General features: G+C 43.9%; 1 protein-coding gene across 1 annotated transcript; it reads right to left on the reverse strand.

Moving 5' to 3' along the window:
• Positions 1 to 240: 240 nt before the first annotated feature.
• Positions 241 to 19,486, reverse strand: CPT2 (carnitine palmitoyltransferase 2). Its single transcript, XM_052637008.1, has 5 exons — positions 19,200 to 19,486; positions 13,314 to 13,394; positions 11,363 to 11,469; positions 1,936 to 3,240; positions 241 to 854 (listed from the first exon to the last, which is right to left on the reverse strand). The coding sequence occupies exons 1-5, from the start codon at positions 19,370 to 19,372 to the stop codon at positions 523 to 525; spliced, it is 1,998 nt and encodes a 665-aa protein (XP_052492968.1). The 5' UTR covers positions 19,373 to 19,486; the 3' UTR covers positions 241 to 522.
• Between the last annotated feature and the right edge of the window lie 2,093 nt (positions 19,487 to 21,579).

Consider the following 21,579-nt stretch of genomic DNA (forward strand, 5'->3'; position numbering starts at 1 on the left):
CAGTTTACTCCTTAGAAAAATGAAGAGGATTTTTAAAGAAAGGATATCCCAGGAGAGAGAAGCAAGTTTATAGGAAAGATGCGTGTTTCCCACCATTACCTGAAGAACCAGGAGCCAACAGGAACTGTCACCTGAACTTACTACTGGGAAGCTCTTTGTGGGGGTTAGGCAATTAGGTTAAACAATTAAAACAAACAAAACCCCAAACAAAACAGCCTAAGAGGAACCACCGCTAAGAAAGAATTAAATTTTATTTCAGCTTCAACAATAAGTACATCTGAGTTATTTTCCAAATCTTACCTCCTAATAATGTCCTTAAAACCGAAATATCACATTATCTTTAGTTATGATCTTGGAAATCATATGTTTAGCTTTAAAACCATGGTTTTAAGGCTCAAATCTTATAACAATGGTGCTCAGGCACCTCATAATCAGTTTCATTAGTCACAGAACAGTGCCTACTGACTACAGAGGCCCCAGTTTTTATGCTGATGCAACAGAGGCTTTTCACTCACCCAGAAGCTAGGTTTTGATGGTTTTGCCTTCTAAGGCATCAAACATGTCTTCTAAGGCCTTCTCCACGCACTGGAGAAACTCACGGGCATTGCGGCTTTGGTAGGTAGAGACGTTGCAGCCTATCCAGTTGTCCTGGACAGCGTATGCAATGCCCAAACCATCAGAGACCACGGGGGCAAAGCAGCCAATGCTCACTGCTGGGCTGCTCAGCGTGCTGGTGGACAGGATGTTGTGGTTTATCTGCCTATATGCAGGGTCCAGGAACAGCTCGGGCATGCTGATCCCTTTGGCTGCTGCCAGGTACCGCAGAGCAAACAAATGTCGATCAAAGCCCTGACCTGTCAAAGACAAAACGGAAAATCAGACTCTCAGAACTGAAAGGGACCTCACTAAGTAACACCTCTCACCCAAGACAGGAATATCCTTCACAGCATCCTTGAGAGGGGAAGAAGGGTTTGTCGACCTCTGCATTCACACTAAAATTGCTAAATTCTGGAGCAGTGCATTCTAGAATATTCCTTTTAAAAAAGCAGTGAATAGCTGAGCTAAAAATCAGTCTAAGATAAACCTAGTTTTTAAAATTCTGAGATTCAATCAGTTTAAACAATCATGAAAAGTATGTGGAGAGCAAACCATGGACTCAAAAACTAAGGGGAAAACCAAAAGCCCAAATCAAGTACAAAGGACAAGATGGAGTCAGTGGAACAAAATGGAAAGGGTATTTGACTTGGTTCTAATCTCAGCTTTCCTGCTAATTTGCTGTGTGATCCTGGGCCAGTGGTCTCCGTGCCTAACTGACTACAGAGGCCCCAGTTTCTATGCTGATGAAACAGAGGCTTTTCACTCACCCAGAAGCTAGGGTGAGTGAAACCTACCTATAAAATAGAGAAGGCTGAGACCAGAATGTCTTGGAGGTCCCTTTCAGTTCCAGGACTTTGCCATATGAAAGGACTGGGCTATGTGATCCTTCAGGTCCTTCCTAGGTCTTGAATTTTATCAGAAAGGAGCAAAATGATGCCACTTAGGTAGGGAAGAGCTTCTGAGATGGCCTATTTACACGCAGCCAACACACTACAACTGGGCTGAAGTAGGAGGGGCCGTGGGCTTAGAAATCCTGCACTGTCAAAAACGAGGCTGAAGACCAATAAGTAATAGGAAGAGAGTATGTGACACAGCTGAAAGTGACCTTAAATGAGGATGATGCATTTAAGTCAGACGCATCACCCCATTCCTGCTCAGGGGGAGAGAATGTTCTGTCCCTAGTGGCTAGTCTGGCTGTTCAGACTGCTAAAGAAAAAATAATCACCAGCTGGCAGATGGATTAAGCCTAGGGAAGGGTGGAAATCAGAATAGTACTGAGGCACACCCCAGAGCTGAGGGCAACAAGACCAAGCGGCACGCTCCCCAGCCCCGTCTCACCCATCGCTGCTTCTCTGGTCAGCTGGTTGTGGTATGTGGAGCACTTGGCCATCATCTGCTGAAGCTCTCCAGCGCTATGCTTGGAAGGCTCCCTGACAAAGGCCTCGGAGCACCTCTTCGTGAAGATGGAGGCTGGGCGGATGGTCTCGGTGCGGCCGTGCTTGAATGCTGCAGTGCTACAGGACTCATAGGTGGCCACCGTCTGCCCATACTGCCGCAGGAAGGCCATCTGGAAGGCCAGCTGAGCCATCGAGTCAGGGCTCAGCTTCTGCTTCTTCATGAATTCTCTGCCTCCTCTCTGAAACTGGATGTAGTCAATGGTGAGGGTTTTCACGGTGGCATCAAATTTTTCCTTAGCAATGCTAATGCCAGTCTTTAAAGCATCGCTCAGCTTGAAGTTGAGTTTTTGTACAGCCACAGAAGAGTCAGTGCTGGCCGGCTGGCTCTGGGGAGTGATAGCCGGGGCCTGAGTGCTATCTTTAAACACTTCATTAAAAAACCTGAGCACTGCAACACCATCACCCCAGGCATGCTCAAAGTGGACGGCAGCAGTGCCATCCTTGGCTATAATGAGGTTAAAGGATTTGTCAAACCAGCGGTTTGTGCCGTCACCATGCAGCATGCTGTGGGACAAGTGGACAAAGTCCTTAATGGGGAAGTCATCTAGGCAGAGACAGAACACAGCCGAGTCCACCTTCCTCAGGGTCTCCTTGTTGCCACCATTCACCAGCTTCTGTCTGAGCTCTGCCCAGATGTCCCGGTTCTCACTAGTCAGATAGGAAAGCGGAAACTCGGGGGCCAGGCTATTGTCTGACAGAATGTACTTCAGATGAGCCTGGATTTCAGAGGCACTCACAATGTTCCCATCTTGATCCAGGACATCAAAGATGTAGAAATGTCCTTTTCTTAGGACCAGGAGGTGTCTGGCCTTGTCATCGGTGAAGAGTTCATCTCGATGGGGTCTTGGTAAACGAGTTGAATTGAAAAGCCGATAATACTGGGACATGTCCAGGGGATATGCATTGACCAAGTAGGCACCATACCAAGATAGGAAGGAAGGCACAAAGCGTATGAATCTCTTGAAGGTATCGGTATCACTTTTGGCAGGGTTCAAATGGAACACTTCTGGCTCCAGAAGGTCAGCCCGAAGTGTCTTCAGAAATCGGATGGCAGAGACAGTCATGTTGGTGGCCCGGATGAGCTGGTCATTATACTCAGACTTTGGATCAGGGTTGAATGACATAAATGGATTAAAGTTCAGGACAACAGGATCTCGAGCAGTTAAATACATATCAAACCAGGGGCCTAAAAAATAAAAATGAACAATAAAGAGTTCCTAAAGAGAGAATGTGAGAAAGAAAAAAAAAATCAAGCATATTTAGAAGAAATGACATTCACTTTCAGAGGGTGAAATTTTTTGATTTTTTTTTTTTTGCTTTGCAGTAATTCAAAAACATTAAATAGGATCATATAACATGTGGTCTTTTGCTTCTGACTTCTATCACTTATGGGCTTCCCAGTGGCTCTAGTGGTAAAGAACCCACCTGCCAATGTAGGAGACACAAGAGATGCGGGTTCGATCCCTGGGTCAGAAAGATCCACTGCAGTACAAAAAAACAATATTCTGGCCTGGAAAATTTCTTGAGCAGAGGATCCTGGTGGGCTACAGTCCATGTGGCTGCAAAGAGTCGACACAACTAAGCAATTAAACACACACTCTATCACTTATAATAATGTATTGGAGATTCATCCACACTGTAACATGTATTGGTTCTTCATTTCTGTTTATTGTTAAGTAATGTTCCAATAATATACTGTATCTTGTTTATCCATTCACCTGTAGATGGACATTTGTTTCCACTTGTTGGTTATTATAATGCTAGTGCTTTCTGTATGTGTGGACATTATGTTCTCAGTTCTCTTGGAAGATATAGCTAGGAAAGGGATTGCTGGGTCATATGGGAAGTCTACTCTAACCCTTTGCTTTTCGACTGAGAATGAAGTATCATTGATTTACAATGCTGTGTTAGTTCAGGTGTAGAGCAAAGGGATTCAGTTACACATACACCTAGTCTTTTTCAGACACTTACCCATTATAGATTATTACAAGATATCAAATACAGTTCCTTGCGCTGTACAGTAGGTCCTTGCTGTTTATCTATCTTAGATATATTGGTATCTGTTAATCCCAAACTCCTAATTTATCCCTCCCCCACCACCTCTCCCCTTTCGGCAATCATAAGTTTATTTTCATGTCTGTGAGTCTGTCTCAAACATGTTTTGGAAATAAGCTCATCTGCATATTCTAGATTCCACATGTGATAACATATGATGGTTATCTTTCTCTGACTTACTTTAGTATATTTGATAATCTCTAGGTCCATCCATGTTGCTGCAAATGGCATTATTTCATTTTTTGACAGCTGAGTAGTATTCCATTGTGTATGTGTATATATTATACATATGTGTGTGTGTGTGTGTGTGTGTGTGTGTATACACCCCACATCTTCTTTATCCATTCACCTATGGATGGACACTTACACTGTTTTCATGTCTTGGCTGCTGTAAATAGTGCAGTTATGAACACTGGGGAGCATGTACCTTTATGAAGCAGAGTTTTTCTCCAGATATATGCCCATATATCTGCATATATGCTGGATCATACAGTAACCCTATTTTTAGTTTTTAAAGGAACCTCCATACCGTTCCCCACAGCGGCTGCACCAATTTACATTCCCACCAATAGTGTAGGAGGGCTCTCTTTTCTCCACACCCTCTCTGGCATTTATTATTTGTAGATCTTTTTAATGATGACTATTTTGATTGGCGTGAGGCAATACCCCATATTTTTTTTCTCAAATAATTAGCGATATTGAGCATCTCTTCATGTGCTCATCAGCTATCTCTTTATATCTTCTTTGGTGAAATGTTTACTTAGGTCTTCTTCCCATTTTTTTGATTGGGCTGTTTGTTTTTTTATATTGAACTGTAGCAGCTGTTTGTACATTTTGGAGACTAATCTCTGTTGGTTACATCATTTGCAAATATTTTCTCTCATTTCACAGGTTGTCTTTTTGTTTTATTTATGGTTTCCTTTGCTGTGCTTTTAAAGCTTTTTAAGTTTAATTAGGTCCCATTCACTTATTTTTGCTTTTATTTCCATTACTCTGGGAGACAGACCTAAAAAAAAACATTGCTATGTTTCATGTCAAAGAGTATTCTCCTTATGTTTTTCTCTAGTAGCTTTATTGTAACTGATCTTATACTTAGGTCTTTAATCATTTTGAGTTATTTTTGTATATGGTATTACAGAATGTTCTAACTTTGTTCTTTTACATGTAGTTCTCCAGTTTCCCAGCACCACTTATTAAAGAGACTGTCTTGTCTCCACTGTATATTCTTGCCTATTTTGTGATAGATTAATTGACTGTAGGTGTGTGGATTTATTTCTGGGCTATTTTGTTCCACTGATACATATGTCTGTTTTTGTGCCAATACCATCAATCATGTGCACACCTTTTGTTCAGCCTGGCCATACTCCAAGCCCTTTGGGCTGTCTCCCCACAGCCAAACCATGTCCTACCCCTGGGTCTGCCCTCTGAAACCTAAGTTTCAGCACCCAGTTGCTGCACACACCAGCAGGCAGGTGTCTTGGGCTCAGAAGTGAGGCAATATGGCCCAGACCATCTGTGGGTCTCTCTACTCTGCAGGGTAGCAAGCCAGCTTCTACACTCTTCTCTCCAGCCTCTGAAGCTCCCTATCTGTCCTGGTGGATCTCATACTCAGTGAAGGAGGTTGTCAGGTGAGGGAAGAGGTCATCTTTCACAGCTCCCTCCCAGGAGTGCAGGTCCTATCCCACTTCCTCTTCTCCCTTTTCCCTTCATCCTACCCAGTTAAGTGGGGACCTTCCTTGCATCTTTGGTTGTATGGGATTTTCTGCAAGCTTTCAGTAGATATTCTACTGTTCCACATGTAGAAATATTTCTGACATATCGGTGGGAGGAGGTGAATTCCATGTCCTTCTACTCCACCATCGTGAACCAGAACTCTATGTTTAATCTTTTGAGGAATTGCCAAGGTGTCTTCTGAAGTGGCTGCACCATTACCACCAGCAGTGTACAAGGGTTTCAATTTCTCCACATCCTCAGCAACATTTGTTACCATTCAGTTCAGTTCAGTTGCACAATTGTTTCCGATTCTTGACTCTTCCCGACCCACTGGACTGCAGCATGCCAGGTTTCCCTGTCCATCACCATCCTGGAGCTTTCTCAACTCATGTTCATTGAGTCGGCGATGCCATCCAACCATCTTGTGTTCTGTCCTCCCCTTCTCCTCCTGGTTTCAATCTTTCCCAGCATCTGGGTCTTTTCCAATGAGTCAGCTCTTCACATCAGATAGCCAAAGTATTGGAGTTTCAGCTTCACCATCAGTCTTTCCAATGAATATTCAGGACTGAATTCCCTTAGGATGGACTGGTTGGATCTCCTTGCAGTGCAGGGGCCTCTCAAGAGTCTTCTCCAAATCCACAGTTAAAAAGCATCAATTCTTCAGCGCTCAGCCTTCTTTATGATCCAACTCTCACATCCATACATGACTACTTGGAAAACCATAGCTTTGACTAGACAGACTTTTGTTGGCAAAGTAATATCTCTGCTTTTTAATATGCTGTCAAGCTTTTCCTCCAAGAAGCAAGCATCTTTTAATTTCATGGCTGCAGTCACCATCTGCAGTAATTTTGGAGCCCAAGAAAATAGTCTTTCACTGTTTCCAATGTTTCTCCATCTATTCGCCATGAAGGGATGGGACCAGATGCCATGATCTTCATTTTTTGAATATTGAATTTTAAGCCAGCTTTTTCACTCTCCTCTTTCACTTTCATCAAGAGGCTCTTTAGTTCCTCTTCACTTTCTGCCATAAGGGTAGTGCCATCTGCATATCTCAGGTTATTGATATTTTTCACAGTAATCTTGATTCCAGCTTGTGTTTCTTCCAGCCCAGCATTTCTCATGATGTACTCTGCATAGAAGTTAAACAAGCAGGGTGATAATATACAGCCTTGACGTACTCCTTTTCCTATTTGGAACCAGTCTTGTTCCATGTCCAGTTCTAACTGTTGCTTCTTGACCTGCATACAGATTTCTCAGGAGGCAGGTCAGGTGGTCTGGTATTCCCATCTCTTTCAGAATTTTCCACACTTTGTTGTGATCCACACAACAATTTATTTGGTGTAGTCAATAAAACAGAAGTAGATGTTTTTCTGAAACTCTCTTGGATTTTTGATGATCCAATGGATACTGGCAATTGGATCTCTGGTTCCTCTGCCTTTTCTAAATCCAGCTTGAACATCTGGGAGTTCTTGGTTCACGCACTGTTGAAGCCTGGCTTGGAGAATCTTGAGCATTACTTTGCTAGCGTGTGAGATGAGTGCAATTGTGCAGTAGTGTGCATGTTCGCTGGCACTGCCCTTCTTTATGATTGGAATGAAAACTGACCTTTTCCAGGCCTGTGGCCACTGATAAGCTTTCCAAATTTGCTGCCATTCTGAGTGTAGCACTTTTGCAGCATTATCTTCTAGGATTTGAAATAGCGCAACTGGAATTCCATCACCTCCACTAGCTACGTTCATAGTGATGTTTCCTCAGTCCCATTTGATTTCATATTCCAGGATGTCTGGCTCTAGGTGTGTGATCACACCATCGTGGTTATCTGGGTCATGAAGATCTTTTTTGTATACTTCTTCTGTGTATTCTTGCCAACTCTTCTTAGTTATCTTCAGCTTCTGTTATGTCCATACTGTTTCTGTCCTTTTTTGTGCACATCTTTGCATGAAGTGTTCCCTTGGTATTCCTAATTTTTTTTTTGAAGAGATCTCCAGTCTTTCCCATTCTATTGTTTTCCTCTGTTTCTTTGCATTGATTGCTGAGGAAGGCTTTCTTATCTCTCCTTGCTATTCTTTGGAACTCTCCATTCAGATGATATATCTTTCCCTTTTTCCCTTTGCCTTTCACTTCTTTTCTCAGCTATTTGTAAGGCCTCCTCACACAACCATTTTGCCTTTTTGCATTTCTTTTTCTTGGGGATGGTCTTGATCACCTCCTCCTGTACAATGTCACAAACCTCCATTCATAGTTCTTCTGGCACTCTGTGTATCAGATCTAACCCCTTAAACTTATTTGTCACTTCTACTGTATAATCATAAGGGATTGATTTAGGTCATATCTGAATGGTCTAGTGGTTTTCCCTACTTTCTTCAATTTAAGTCCAAATTTGGCAATAAGGAGTTCATGATCTGAGCCATAGGCAGCTTTTGACCTTGTTTTTGCTGACTGTATAGAGCTTCTCCATCTTTGGCTGCAAAAAATATAATTAGTCTGATTTCAGTATTGACCATGTGGTGATGTCCATGTGTAGAGTCTTCTCTAGTGGCGGTGTTGACGTTACTATCAGTCTTATTTGACTGGAGCCACTCTAGTGGATAACCACCACTGTGGTTTTGACTTACATTTCTCTAATATTTATTAATTGCTTATTCCTCCTCACTCTGTTTTCCTCCTTAACACTTACAGAAATAAAAAACAGTAATTCCTCACTTGCACTCACACTGAAACAGAACAGTTTTTAATCCCCATCCCTCCTGTGCTTCACCTCCTTTCAGGGATAATATCCATACTTGACTGTCTCCCTAAAATGACAGAAAGTTTTCACCATCATTCTGTGTACTATGTACATTACTCCCTCTTTTAGGAAATACTTGAAAGGCAATTAGAAATAACTCTGTGCATATGAGCCCCTCAAACTAGCCTCTGTATTTCTGTGGATGCTTGTAAAAATTCCAGAAGCAGTATCTTATTAGAAAACATGTTTTCAAGGGAAGTTCCTGGTTGGATTAGCAAGCATGGGTGAACTCTACAAATATGGGGTATCTTCAATGGGAAGAAGTAGTTTTTATACATAAAGCATTGGGGAAGGATTAATGGACAAAAATTTATCTGTTATACATTTGTTGATCCATTAATTCCATTTCATTCCTTGAGAATCAGTGCCATGCCAGGCCCTGGGCCTGGGGATAGAGCACGGACTTCAATCCAGAAGGACTCTGGTGAAGGAGATAAACAGAACTAAAATAGAATGCAATTCATTAAAATGGGGGTAAGATACATTTGATGAAAGAAGACATGAATTTATGCTTCTGATCCCTTGAGTAAAAGAATTTTTAAAAGACATAAGCCAATAAGGCAAAGAGAATAAGAGAGAAGAAAGGAACAAATACTGGAAAGTATAAAATTATCTAGCAGAGTCAGAGAAAGCCAACCCTAAGCTGGCAGCAGAGAAAGCCAGGAAACAATATGACTTAAGAAGCAGAACCCCCAGATGGCTCAGGACATAGCAGCCTAGGTACATCTGGTTGAAGGGCTGTTTCATTAGAACCCCACCCCCCAGATTCCCTCCCTACTCCAGTAGAAGACTTAAGTTGTTTTCACTGGAGAAAGTAAAATTGGGAGACCTAAGTCACAGATGAGAACTCAAGTCTTCTTTCCTTAATCCCACTCCTGCAACAGCAGCAACCAGGAATATACCTTTTGGCAGTTAACTGGAAAAGCCTTCCCTAAGAAGTCTAAATAACCCAAAGACACCAAATTAGGGGTACCCCGAGGAAGTGGTTTAGCTGATCACATTACACTGAAGCTGTGACTGACAAGCCCACTCTCATTTATAAAAATTCCCACAACTTTTAATATTTCATTCAGGTCTAAGACAACAGAGAAGGATTATGAAACATCTGAAGAAAGAAAAGAGGGTAAAACAACAGGAAAAAAAGCAAACTGCAGAAAGACCCATTAAGGAAGAAAAGAAATTTTTAAAAAATTCCCAAATAAATTATTAGGCACATAGAAAGGAAAACAAAAAGAGGTATAATTATTAATCATAGAGAAAACAAAGTTTTCTATGGAAAAGGAAAAACAATTCCAATGTGCTACACAACTCAGCTGACAACAGTGTTTACATGATTTTAACAGTATAAACACCAGGTAGCTTCCCTGGTGGCACAGTCGGTAAAGAATCTGCCTGCATTGCAGGAGACCTGCATTCGATCCCTGGGTTGGGAAGATCCCTGAAGAAGGGAATATCCACTCCTGTATCCTTGTCTGAAGAATCCCATGATAGAAGAGCCTGGTGGGCTACAGTCCATGGGATCACAAAGAGTTAGGACACGACTGAGCGGCTAAGCACAGCATAGCATGCTGTGACAATAAGGGGATGGAAATGTGGTGAGGATACAAGAGACCAACAAATCCTAATCTTTTATAGTGAGACATCTATAGATAATGCCTAAAACTAAAAAAGATGCATTGGTATGAAAAAGTAATTTAGAGAATGGGGCAAAAGGAGAAGTGAGAAATTAAATCAAGGTCAGGAAACTGCTGCTTCTCATAACAAGCATGAGAAAACTATTTGATTCTTTAAATGATATGCATGTATAACCTTACTACGAACATAAACTGAGTTACAGAAGTGCAGTAAGAACAGAAGTAGAAGCAACCAACTCTGAATGGGAAGGGCTGAAAGGTTTCCTAGAAAAATCATCCTACCCAGATCTGGTCTTTTCTGCTTTTTTCAAATTGAGATGTAATTGACATATAACATTATATTAGCTTCAAGTGTACAACATAGTGATTCGATATTTGTATATATGTAAAATGCTCAGCACATCCATCACCATACACTTATAAAAATTTTTTTATTAGAAGTTTTAATATCCATACTCACAGCAACTTTCAAATACACAATACAGTACTAACTATAGTCACCAAGATGTATATTGCATTTCCAGGACTTACTTATTTTATAACTGAAAGTCTATACCTTTTGATCCTCTTCACCATTTTGCCAGCCCCTGCTCCCAACCTCTGACAACCATCTTAACTGGGTCTTAAAGGAAGAATTTGCCAGGTAAAAAAAGGTGGTGGGAACAACATGGATTAAGGGCCAGAAGAATGAAAAGACTAAGGGGTCGAGGGAAGAAGCTACTCAGTTTTGCCGAAGCACGGGTGTGTCAGGGAGGATGGTGAAACGAGGCTGGAGTGGGCAGCTGGGCCAGACAACGAAGGACCTAGACCAGTACATACAGGACACAGGACTAAATCCTGCATCCTTTTCAGACAGAACCAATGATGAGGTTCTGTCCTGATCCTATCTACAGAGCAGGCAAGCCACTGCTCTTGACCACAGAGTCCAGGCAACACCTCAGTGGAGGAAGAACTCACTCAGCCTTAATGTCACCTCAGGGAGAGAGGATGAGACAGCACCGCACAAGCGTTTTTGGTCTCACCAAAAACCCCTGTGAGACCGAAGCAGGAGAGAAGATGCCCTGCTTTCCATTATGGAAGGCTCCGGAAATACCACATTCACAGCCCCGCCTACCCACCTGAAATGTAGCTTGTATGCTTATTCTGCTTGTCCTGAGCGACCAGCTGCTCATGTAGTTCCTTTCCAATTCCAGTTTCAAAACTCTTACACAACTGTTCTGTTTTCCTGAAATGTTCAAGAAAAGACATAATCAAACCATGACAGGGAATAGGTGGTTTTTAGATTTATGGCCACAAATGCATCGCAGAACTTTGGGTTCCCTAGCATATCCCTAGAATCTGGGACTGGGACCAGAAAGTACCTCTGATCAGAAGAGGAGAATCAACCTAAGCAGATAAATCTAAGATATTTTCTTAAAATGACCGATCAGGAAGATGAATTCACATCTCATAAAATAATGTATAATCTAGGAGGCAGCTTTGGAGTCAAGAAGAGCTAAGTTTGAATTCTAGCTCTGTTACTTTCAAATTGTATGACCTTGGACAAGTTACTCGATCTTTCTCAGTCTCAGTTTCTTTATATGTTAACCCAGAAATACACCACCTTACATGATCTTTAAAATATTTATAAAGCTAAGGATTAAGGATAGTTTGAAAAATAATACTTAATAACCAGTAGCTATTAAATCATTACCATGTCAAGAGAAGCTTCAAGTGACTAACATGGAATATTTAAAAGCAGTGGATTAGCTTTCCTGGTGATTCAGCGATAAAGAATCTGCCTGCCAACGCAGGAGATGTGGGTTCAATTCCTGGGTCGGGAAGACCCCTGGAGAAGGAAATGGCAACCCACTTCAGTATTCCTGCCTGGAAAATCCCATGGACAGAGGAGCCTGGCGTGCTACAGTCCAGGGGGTCACAAAAGTGATGGACATGACTTAATGACCAAACAACCACAAAAAGACAGTGGGCAGTTCATCTGTATTTTTCCACCACTGTCCATTAAAGGACTCTATGTGATTCTGATGACAAGGCCAGTATTCCGCACAACAAATTCCCATTGTGGAAAGCGTACTACACCGGGATACAACAGCCTGATGGAATCCACTTTTTTTTTTTTACAATATCCAATATTATTTTCCACTTCCAGGCTGAATTAGTTTCCCACGACTGCCAAGACAAAGTGCCACAGACCAGATGGCTTAAGACAACAGAAATGTATTCTCTCATAGTTCCGGAGGCTAGAAGTACAGAATCAAGGTGCTGACAAGACCATATTCTCTCTGAAGACTCTCAGGGAGAATCTGTTCCAGGCCTTTCTCTTCGCTTGTGGTGTTGTCAGGTATCCTTGGCATTCCTTAGCCTATTACTACACTCCAACCTTCCTCTTTACATGGCTGTCTCTTTATCCCTTCTATGGACTGGAATAAGGACTAAACCTTCTCTATTAATAGTATGACCTCATCTTAATGGACATGAGTTTGAGCAAGCTCCGGGAGTTGGTGATGGACAGGGAAGCCTGGCGTGCTGCAGTCCACGGGGTCACAAAGAATCAGACACAACTGAGTGACTGAACTGAACTGCTCTTAACTAGTTACACATACAACTACCCTCTTTCCAATAAGGTCACATACTGAGGTTTTTCAGAAGGGAGTGAATTTAGGGGACATGCTATCCAACCCAGTACATAAGCTCACCAAGCAAACTCCTGGTCTCCCACATGCTCTCCTCAATGAAGCTCCCTAGCAAGACCCCATGCCCTCTGCAAATGACCAGTGCCAGACCAGTGCCAGCTGGCTGACAAGGCAAAATCTGCCAGGGCAGTACAAATTTGGCATTCTAGTGTCTAAACCATTGCTTATTCAGTCAAGTTAAAGAGTCTCACCTTAGGGCTTGGTCAGCCCTTCATGAGTGAAAATGTATTTCCTGAACTTGCAAATGTAAAGACTAGGTCTCAGGTGCCTGAGGACCCAGTCAAATCATAGACACTCCCCGAAGATTGGTCAGCCACCACTTGTCAGCTTCTCCTGAACCACCCAACCATGGTCATTTGGGTTTCTCAGCATTTACCTGAACTGGCTGTCATCCAGCAGAGGCTTCTGTGCACTGAGGTATCTCCTAATGGTGTCTTCAAGTTTGGGAATAGGCAGCCTGGGGAGAAACGAAGGTCGGTGTAATGGTGACAAGATGTGGAAGAGGTTGGTTAGCTTGCCAATCCAACCTCATAAATAATTATTGGATAATTAAATTCTTTCCCAAAACAACCACAAAAAAAAACAAAACAATAGGAAGCCTAAGCCACTGACAAATGAGAATAGATGAATTTAAGTATCAACAGTACTCCTTTTATTTTCTAGGTAGAATAACCTTTTAATGTATTAATGATGATTTTCATAAACTAAATTAGTAGATATACTAACAAATTAAAAAAGGGGAAGCAGAAGCAGCCAAAATATTCCTGATTCCTGTCACAATTATAATACCTGTGTTAACCCTGCACTGGCATGGATTTTAATTCTATCCTTACTTTGAACAACAGTCTTTTTCTCTCCTAAGGCGAAAAAAAGTTCTGTTTTTAAGTTTATTGGTGTATTTTTGACAGAGAATCATACAAAAGAGAAACACAGGTCTATCCACGGGCCAGCCAACCAAAGGATGGACTGTCAAGTCACGCCCAGCTCACCAGGAGTCCTGTGAGGAATGGATATTCTTGGGTATTATGCTTAGAAATATGTCAGACAGAGAAAGACAAATACTGTATGATATCATTTATATGTGAAATTTAAAAATAAAACTAGTGAATATAACAAGAAACACAGATATAGAAAACAAACTAAATGGTTATTAGTAGGGAGAAGGAAGCAGTGAAGGGCAAAACAGGGGTAGGGGGTTAAGAGGTACAAAATAAGCTACAGGGATGTATCTATAGTACATCAAATATAGCCATCATTTTCTATTAACTATAAATGGAGTACAATCTTGAAAAATTATCAGTCACTATGTTGTACACCTGAAACTTATATAATACTGTAAATCTACTATATCTCAAATTTTTAAAGTGTCAATTTTATGGCACGTGAATTATATCTCAATAAAGTGAAGTGAAGTTGCTCAGTCGTGTCCGACTCTTTGCAACCCCATGGACTGTATGTAGCCTACCAGGTTCCACCATCCATGGGATTTTCCAGGCAAAGATACTGGAGTGGGTTGCCATTTCCTTCTCCAATATCTCAATAAAGCTGTTAGAAATTTTTGTAAACAAGTTATGTTCATCTCTGGTGATCAATTTTTTCTTCAGTAAGATGAAGGAACTGAAAGAGACTGTTTCTACGGCTCCTTTACAATTCTGTGACCACGACCTCAGGAGTCCTGTTGATTCCTCCTGCAGCAAAGCAGGAGAACTGCACAACGGTGAAAGGGCGGACTCTGGCATCACCCTTCACAGCTGTGTGGCTCTGGGCATGCTGCTGCTCTGCACGTAACTTCCCTCATACATAAAATGGAGGTGATACTAATACGTACTTTCCAGTGCTGAGTGCAAATTCGATGCGGCAACACATGTCACAGACTGAGAAGAGCGCCTGGCACACAGTAAGCACTCGATTGCTGTTGCTCAGCTGCTCGGTCATGTCCCACTCTTTGTGATTCCACGGGCTGCAGCACGCCAGGCTTCCCTGTCCTTCACCATCTCCCGCAGCTTGCTCAGACTCACGTCCATCAAGTTGGTGGTGCTATCCAACCATCTCATCCTCTGTCGTCCCCTTCTCCTCCTGCCTTCAAACTTTCCCAGCATCAGGGTCTTTTCTAATGAGTCGGCTCTTCCCATCAGGTGGCCAAAGTATTGGAACTTCAGCCTCACCATCTGTCCCTCCAATGAATATTCAGGATTGATTCCCTTTAAGATGGACTGGTTTGATCTCCTTGCTGTGGAAGGGACTCTCAAGAGTCTTCTCCGGCACCACAGTTTGAAGGCATCAGTTCTTTGGTGCTCAGCCTTTATGGTCCAGCCTTATGGTCCAACTCTCACATCTGTACATGACTACTAGGAAAACCACAGCTTTGACAATACGGACCTCTGTCGGCAAGGTCTCTGCTTTTTAATATACCATCTAGGTTTGTCATTACTTTTCTTCTGATAAATACGTTTTTTTTTACTTACTCGGTCGTCAAGTCCTATAGATTCAAACTCTGCTCATGTTCCTAGGGAACTGGCTCATCATCTCTCCCTCAGTGCCTGGAATGGGGTTTCACCATACTGGTGTTCTGCCTACCCCAAACTTTCTCACTTCTTTTAATAATAGCACCCTTTCTATTTAAGTCCCTGCAGTTCAGGTAGAGCTGACTCCATGCCCAGCTCCCAGGGGTAGGCTTAAAGCTTACTGGTTCAGACTCAATGAGACCTGGCAAGAACCTAAAGACTTAACTGTAGGAGTTTTGGGGTTTTTTTAACTGTTAGGATGAGGAAGGGAATCTCTAACATCTGAGTTACTAAGAAATGAGTGCGAAAGCTATGCCTTAGGTGATGGCTACCACTATGGCACCATGAGGAGAGAGCCTACCTGAGAATGGAGAATGAAGAGTTGAGTGGGAAGGCAAATCAGGGTCTTGATGACATTTGGACCTCTTAACCCAACCTGGATTTTTCCGGTCTGTGGGTTCACACATTGCTTTTGGCTAAAACCAGTTTAATTGCGGTTTCTATAACTTGCTACCACAACTGCCATTACTGTGGCCTTTTCAGTATGTGCACAACCCTTCATCCACAGTTCCTCGAGGAACACCAAAAATGGTTTCAAAGGCACAGCTGAAGTTCCTTGAGCTCCCTGAGGGGTTGTTCATCAGGTGCCTTGAAAAGAGCTATAGAGCTAAAGCCTTGAGAGAGGCCTGGAAGGTTCATTTTAACCATGTGGGTTCTCTTTCCCACCCTCTATCAAAGAACTCCATCCCCATCTAAACACCATTTGCTGCAATAAGGATGGAAGAAAAGTTAGCACCAACCAGATTTCTCTCCTAAGTGACTCTGATATCATTACCTAAAAAGCCTCCAAGCAGTAGGTGTTTTATTCTTCTCCCTGCAAGAACACAGTTCTAAAGTCTTTTGTAGTTTTACACAATCTAGTTATTATTCTGGTAAAATCATTCTGGTTGTCAAGACAATTTATCTGCAGAACATGCCTTTGGGGCTCAGAGCATTACTGTTTCTATCTGTTATCCTCCACATCTTGGAAACTTGGGCCTCACCTGCCTCCCGTGTGAATTCTAGAGAACATGCCCACTATGTCTTGAACACCAGCTATCATCTAAAGTGATTAGGGGTTAAAAGAAATCACAAGATAATTGACAATGACTGTGGGTTAACTATAGGCCTAAAATAGTGGCCCATTACTATTTTTTTTAAGACACAGTGCCACTCCCCCAACCCAACCAACACACAGACACACACCAGCTCAACTCTAGTAACTTAGGGCTGAAGTGATGACTCTTTACTTTGAGCTGGGCCTCCCATCAGCTTCTCAAAATTTCTGAACACGTCATGCATTTTCAGGCTTCTGTTTCTTAGCACATGCTGCTCTATCCTTGCCTCACTCCTCTCGTGTGGTGATCTTCAAATTCCAACTCAAATATCACCTCCTCTATGAAGCTTCCTTTCTCTGCCAGGCACTAAGTCACTCCCACCACCACACTCATACAATGAAATATGCAACAAATATTTAAGGTAGTTATAGTACTTGAGAATATCTACTGAGTACTTGCTATATGCCTGGCTTTGTCCTAAGTGTTTTATATCAGGGTATTTAACAACCCTGAGAGGAAGGTAATATTAACACCCCATTTTTAGGTTACATGATTTCCTCACAGCCATGAGGCTAGTAAGTAAAGCTGGATTAAAAATCAAATCTGATTCCTATCTCATGACCGTAACCACCATGAGATGCTGCTTCCCACTGATCCATATACCATAACTATATCTGCTTACCTGTCGAATCTCCCCCACTATACAGTAAGCTCCTCACCATGACTGACTAGTCTCCAAATACATGTCAATCAATGTTTATCAAGTTAATAATGTAAATGTGTAGGTCAGGCTGATCCACCCTTTGTCTTCTCCAGACTTGTGATTTTACATTCTGAGACTAATTGCTCAGTGCATAAAACATTACCCTGAAAAAAAAAACACTTAACTGAATCGCACACCTAAAAATAGTTAAAATGGTAAATTTTATGTTTTGTATATTTGACCACACTAAAAAAGAACAAAGAAAAAAAACATAATAGCTGGAAACCAAGCAAATGATACTGCAAGGCTTCCTAGAAGAAAGCAAGTCCAAAGTCGCTTGATTAAAAGGCAGCGATATGACAGAAAAAGGATAAGAGAAGAAGGGAGGTCCAGTTGGACCACCTAATACTGATATTAAGAGGCTAGTCCTTCTCTTGCCAACTAACAAGAGAAGATGCCAACTATTTTGGCATTTTACCTCACTCTACCCTCACAACAGCCCTGTGAACTGTACATTCTGATACTACTTTGCAGGTAAGAACTGGGCTCAAAGAAGTTGACAGAACTGGCTGAAGTTATAAAGAGTGGCAGATCTGGAATCTAAACCCTAAGTTCTACCAGACTTCAAGCCTGGGCTTTTCATTAACTGTGGCATCTAAATGAGTGTAAAGATAATACAATTTACCTCTCCAGAATCTCAGAGATAAGGAATCTCATCTAACTTTCAACATACAGGTGATGAAGTGAAGGCCTGAGGGAGTCATTGTTTACAGAGTCATACACAGGTGATGGGTGCTACAGTTTGTAGCTCCAGGATATTTTTTCTGCAGAGTGAAAGAAATGATCTTCATATTCCTTGACTTTAATATTCTTCTCAGCTTTCCAATTCTACAGTGGAGAAAATCCCTCTGATCTTAAACCTGGGTGGGGCCCAGGCCTATCTAAAAGTTAAAGGCCAACTGCTGCTGGGCTTGGCAAGCGAAGACAGACTCTGTCATCCCTCACCTTTCCCCTACATACAGGCTCAGCTCAGACATAGAAGGTCAAGGCTTATCTCACAGGAACAGGGACTTTTTCTTTCTCTTCCCAGACCTCCTACCAAATTTATACAGCAGGGTTGGGACTAGATAATCTCATTTTAGTCTGTTTTAGCAGTCTGCACACTGTAACTTCACAAGAATCACCTCAGATGATATTCCTGGGAAGGTAGGGGTGGGCAGTTAAGGGTTAAGGGGTTTCTGGTTGTAGAGAAAAAGAGCAACCTAGTGGTTCTGGGGGATGTCTGTGACAATCTTGGTTCTATATACAATGAGAGTTGGTCTCCAACCCCTGGACTGCGAGATCCCTGACGGGCAGCTTGGTAAGGAAGGAAGTAAACAGGTTTTTGAAAGAAATTTGGAACTTTGCACTAGGAACTAACTGGTAAGCAGGTGGAGAAACTAAAGTCTGATTGTAGAGAGTGAAGGAATTTGGGGAAATTTGGGGAGGCGGGGCGGGGGGGGGAGGCGGGGCGGGGGGGGGAGGCGGGGCGGGGGGGGAGGCGGGGCGGGGGGGGGAGGCGGGGCGGGGGGGGAGGCGGGGCGGGGGGGGAGGCGGGGCGGGGGGGGAGGCGGGGCGGGGGGGGAGGCGGGGCGGGGGGGGAGGCGGGGCGGGGGGGGAGGCGGGGCGGGGGGGGAGGCGGGGCGGGGGGGGAGGCGGGGCGGGGGGGGAGGCGGGGCGGGGGGGGAGGCGGGGCGGGGGGGGAGGCGGGGCGGGGGGGGGTTGGATTCTGGAAGAGAACTTGAGCGTTCTGAAGTTCCAGTGCCACGGGATTTTCAGACTGGAAAATGCGGCAGCGTCCCAGGTGAAGCTTTGGGGGTGCAAGAGGGTTCGGTAGAAGAGACAAGAGTGACTGGAGAAAGGCTGGGGCCGAAACCTCGGCTAGCTGTGGGCGACAGGGACCTGGAAGCCGGGCTCACCTGGGCAGGCTGTCCTGGTAGTGCATAGTGGGCACGATGCTGCGCTGCAGGTACTGGCTGGGCTCGAAGCCGGTGCTCAGGAGCCGACATGGGGCTCCCGGGCCAACGGCAAGGCCCCGGGACCAGGAGCGCAGCAGCAAGCGGGCCACCATCGTCCCAGGAGGCGGCAGCATCTAGAACGCGGAGAACTGGGAGTTCTGGTGTACGGAGGTCAGTCCGCGGCCCTCAGTGCCCCGCGACGATGGGTCAGGTACTGCAGTACACTTTGTGCCCTTCCGCGGGGCCACTTCCGGCTCCCCGGCCCCGCCCACGGAAGGCCCCGCCCAGCGGGCCGCCCACAGGCCCTCCGAGGGTCCCGCCTACCGCAGAGTGGGCGGGACCCCGGCCTCTTCGCTCTGTTTCCTGATCTACCGGCGGTCAGAAAACCAGTTTGGAAGCCACGCCCTTCTCCTGTTTTGGAGCAAGGTAGAAACAGGACTGATGCTAAAGCTGAAACTCCAATACTTCGGCCGCCCCATGAGAAGAGTTGACTCATTGGAAAAGACTCTGATGCTGGGAGGGATTGGGGGCAGGAGGAGAAGGGGACGACAGAGGATGAGATGGCTGGATGGCATCACCGACTCGATGGAAGTGAGTGAATGAACTCCGGGAGTTGGTGATGGACAGGGAGGCCTGGCGTGCTGCGATCCATAGGGTCGCAAAGAGTCGGACACGACTGAGCTACTGAACTGAACTGAGAAACTGAACACGACTGAAGCGACTTAGCAGCAGCAGCAGCAGAAACTGGAGAAAAAGAGAAGCCGAAAAAAAGTTCTGGAATCTGATAAATGGGGAAATTTTAAACGTCCATTTCCTCATTTGAAAAGATCATTCAACCCATTCTCACGTTCCTAGATATGAAATGAAACGACTTGGTGTGGACAGTGTCTGGTGCTGTAAGCAGTAAATGGTGGCTGTTGTTACTGGTTTAGTCGCTAAGTCGTGTCTAGTCACCCGTCAAATTTGCCCAACAGAAAAATTTTTTTTTTCTCTTCTTTCAAAATTATTTCTTTTTTTCTTTTTCTTTTTTTTACTTTACCATATTGTGTTGGTTTTGCCATACATCAACATGAATCCGCCACGAGTGTACACAGCAGAAAAATTTTGACATACCCTGATCAGCACCACACAGCTGCCCTGTGAGCTCATTTGAGCCAATGTTAGAAAACGTGTGCAGGAGTTCCCTGGCGGCCCAATGGTTAGGACTCCAAGCTTTCACTTCTGTCGTCTGGATTCAGTCCCTGGCGGGGGAACTAAGATACCGAAAGCCAGGCGCGGCAGAAAACAAACAACATAATTCATACAGAAACTGTGTGCAGAAGCTTGAAACCGTGGAGGGTTCCCTCCAGTCACCACGTCTATGCAGAAAACTTCCTTTACAGCAGGACTTTTCCAAAGACAGGAAGCTCCCGCAAAACAATGCATCACACTCCCTGCTTTCAGCTGCAGCTGAGAATTAAGTAGGCTAGCGACTTCACTTTCACTTTTCACTTTCATGCATTGGAGAAGAAAATGGCAACCCACTCCAGTGTTCTTACCTGGAGAATCCCAGGGACAGAGGAGCCTAGTGGGCTGCCGTCTATGGGGTCGCGCAGAGTTGGACACCACTGAAGGGACTTAGCAGCAGCAGCGGCAGCAGGCTCCCGTTTTACGTAAGAAGGAGAGGTGTCAAAAGACAAAAAATCTTGCTGTCTGGCTTGAGGTACAGAACTCCATTCCAGACACAGGGCTTTCCCTTAGCTTCACTCTCGCTCCCAGGCCCTGTGAGTTTGAGGTAGCCCGGTACATCTGCTCTGGCCCGTAACTAACTAAGCAGTGCCAGAAGTTGGAGCACGTCTGAACGGGTACTGGGCCGGGAGTCGGGAGACCTGACTTTTGGTCTCAGCTTGGCCCTTATCCAGTTAGGTAACCCCTGATTGAACACAAAGATCACTAATCAGCCCACACTCATTCAGTGCTGACCACAAATCCCTGAGAACTGAACGTGAAGCTTAAGAAGGGTGACTACCTAATTGTCCTCCTTTGAGGGGAGACAGACAGAGCTGATCCAAGTCTGAAACAGGAATCATTTGCCTGTAGTGTATAGGTCCCGAGGGAGCATATCAAATGTTTTCTGAAAAAGCTCACTTCAAATCCAGACATTTTTCAAGGCCTTGAAACCTGAGGCAAGCAACAGGAGCTATGTAGAGCTAAGGAGATCAGAGGACCCAGAAGAAACAGTGGACCCACTAGAAGAGCAATGGGTCAATTCTAAAGACAGAGGGCCAAGGAATAGAGCCCATCTTGTCTAACAGCCGAAGAGGGGCTCAATAGCCTTCTGGGGTGCGTGGCCAATAGTAAC

Source organism: Budorcas taxicolor, chromosome 3 (assembly GCF_023091745.1).
Source record: "Budorcas taxicolor isolate Tak-1 chromosome 3, Takin1.1, whole genome shotgun sequence".
Classification (NCBI taxonomy): Eukaryota; Metazoa; Chordata; class Mammalia; order Artiodactyla; family Bovidae; genus Budorcas; species Budorcas taxicolor.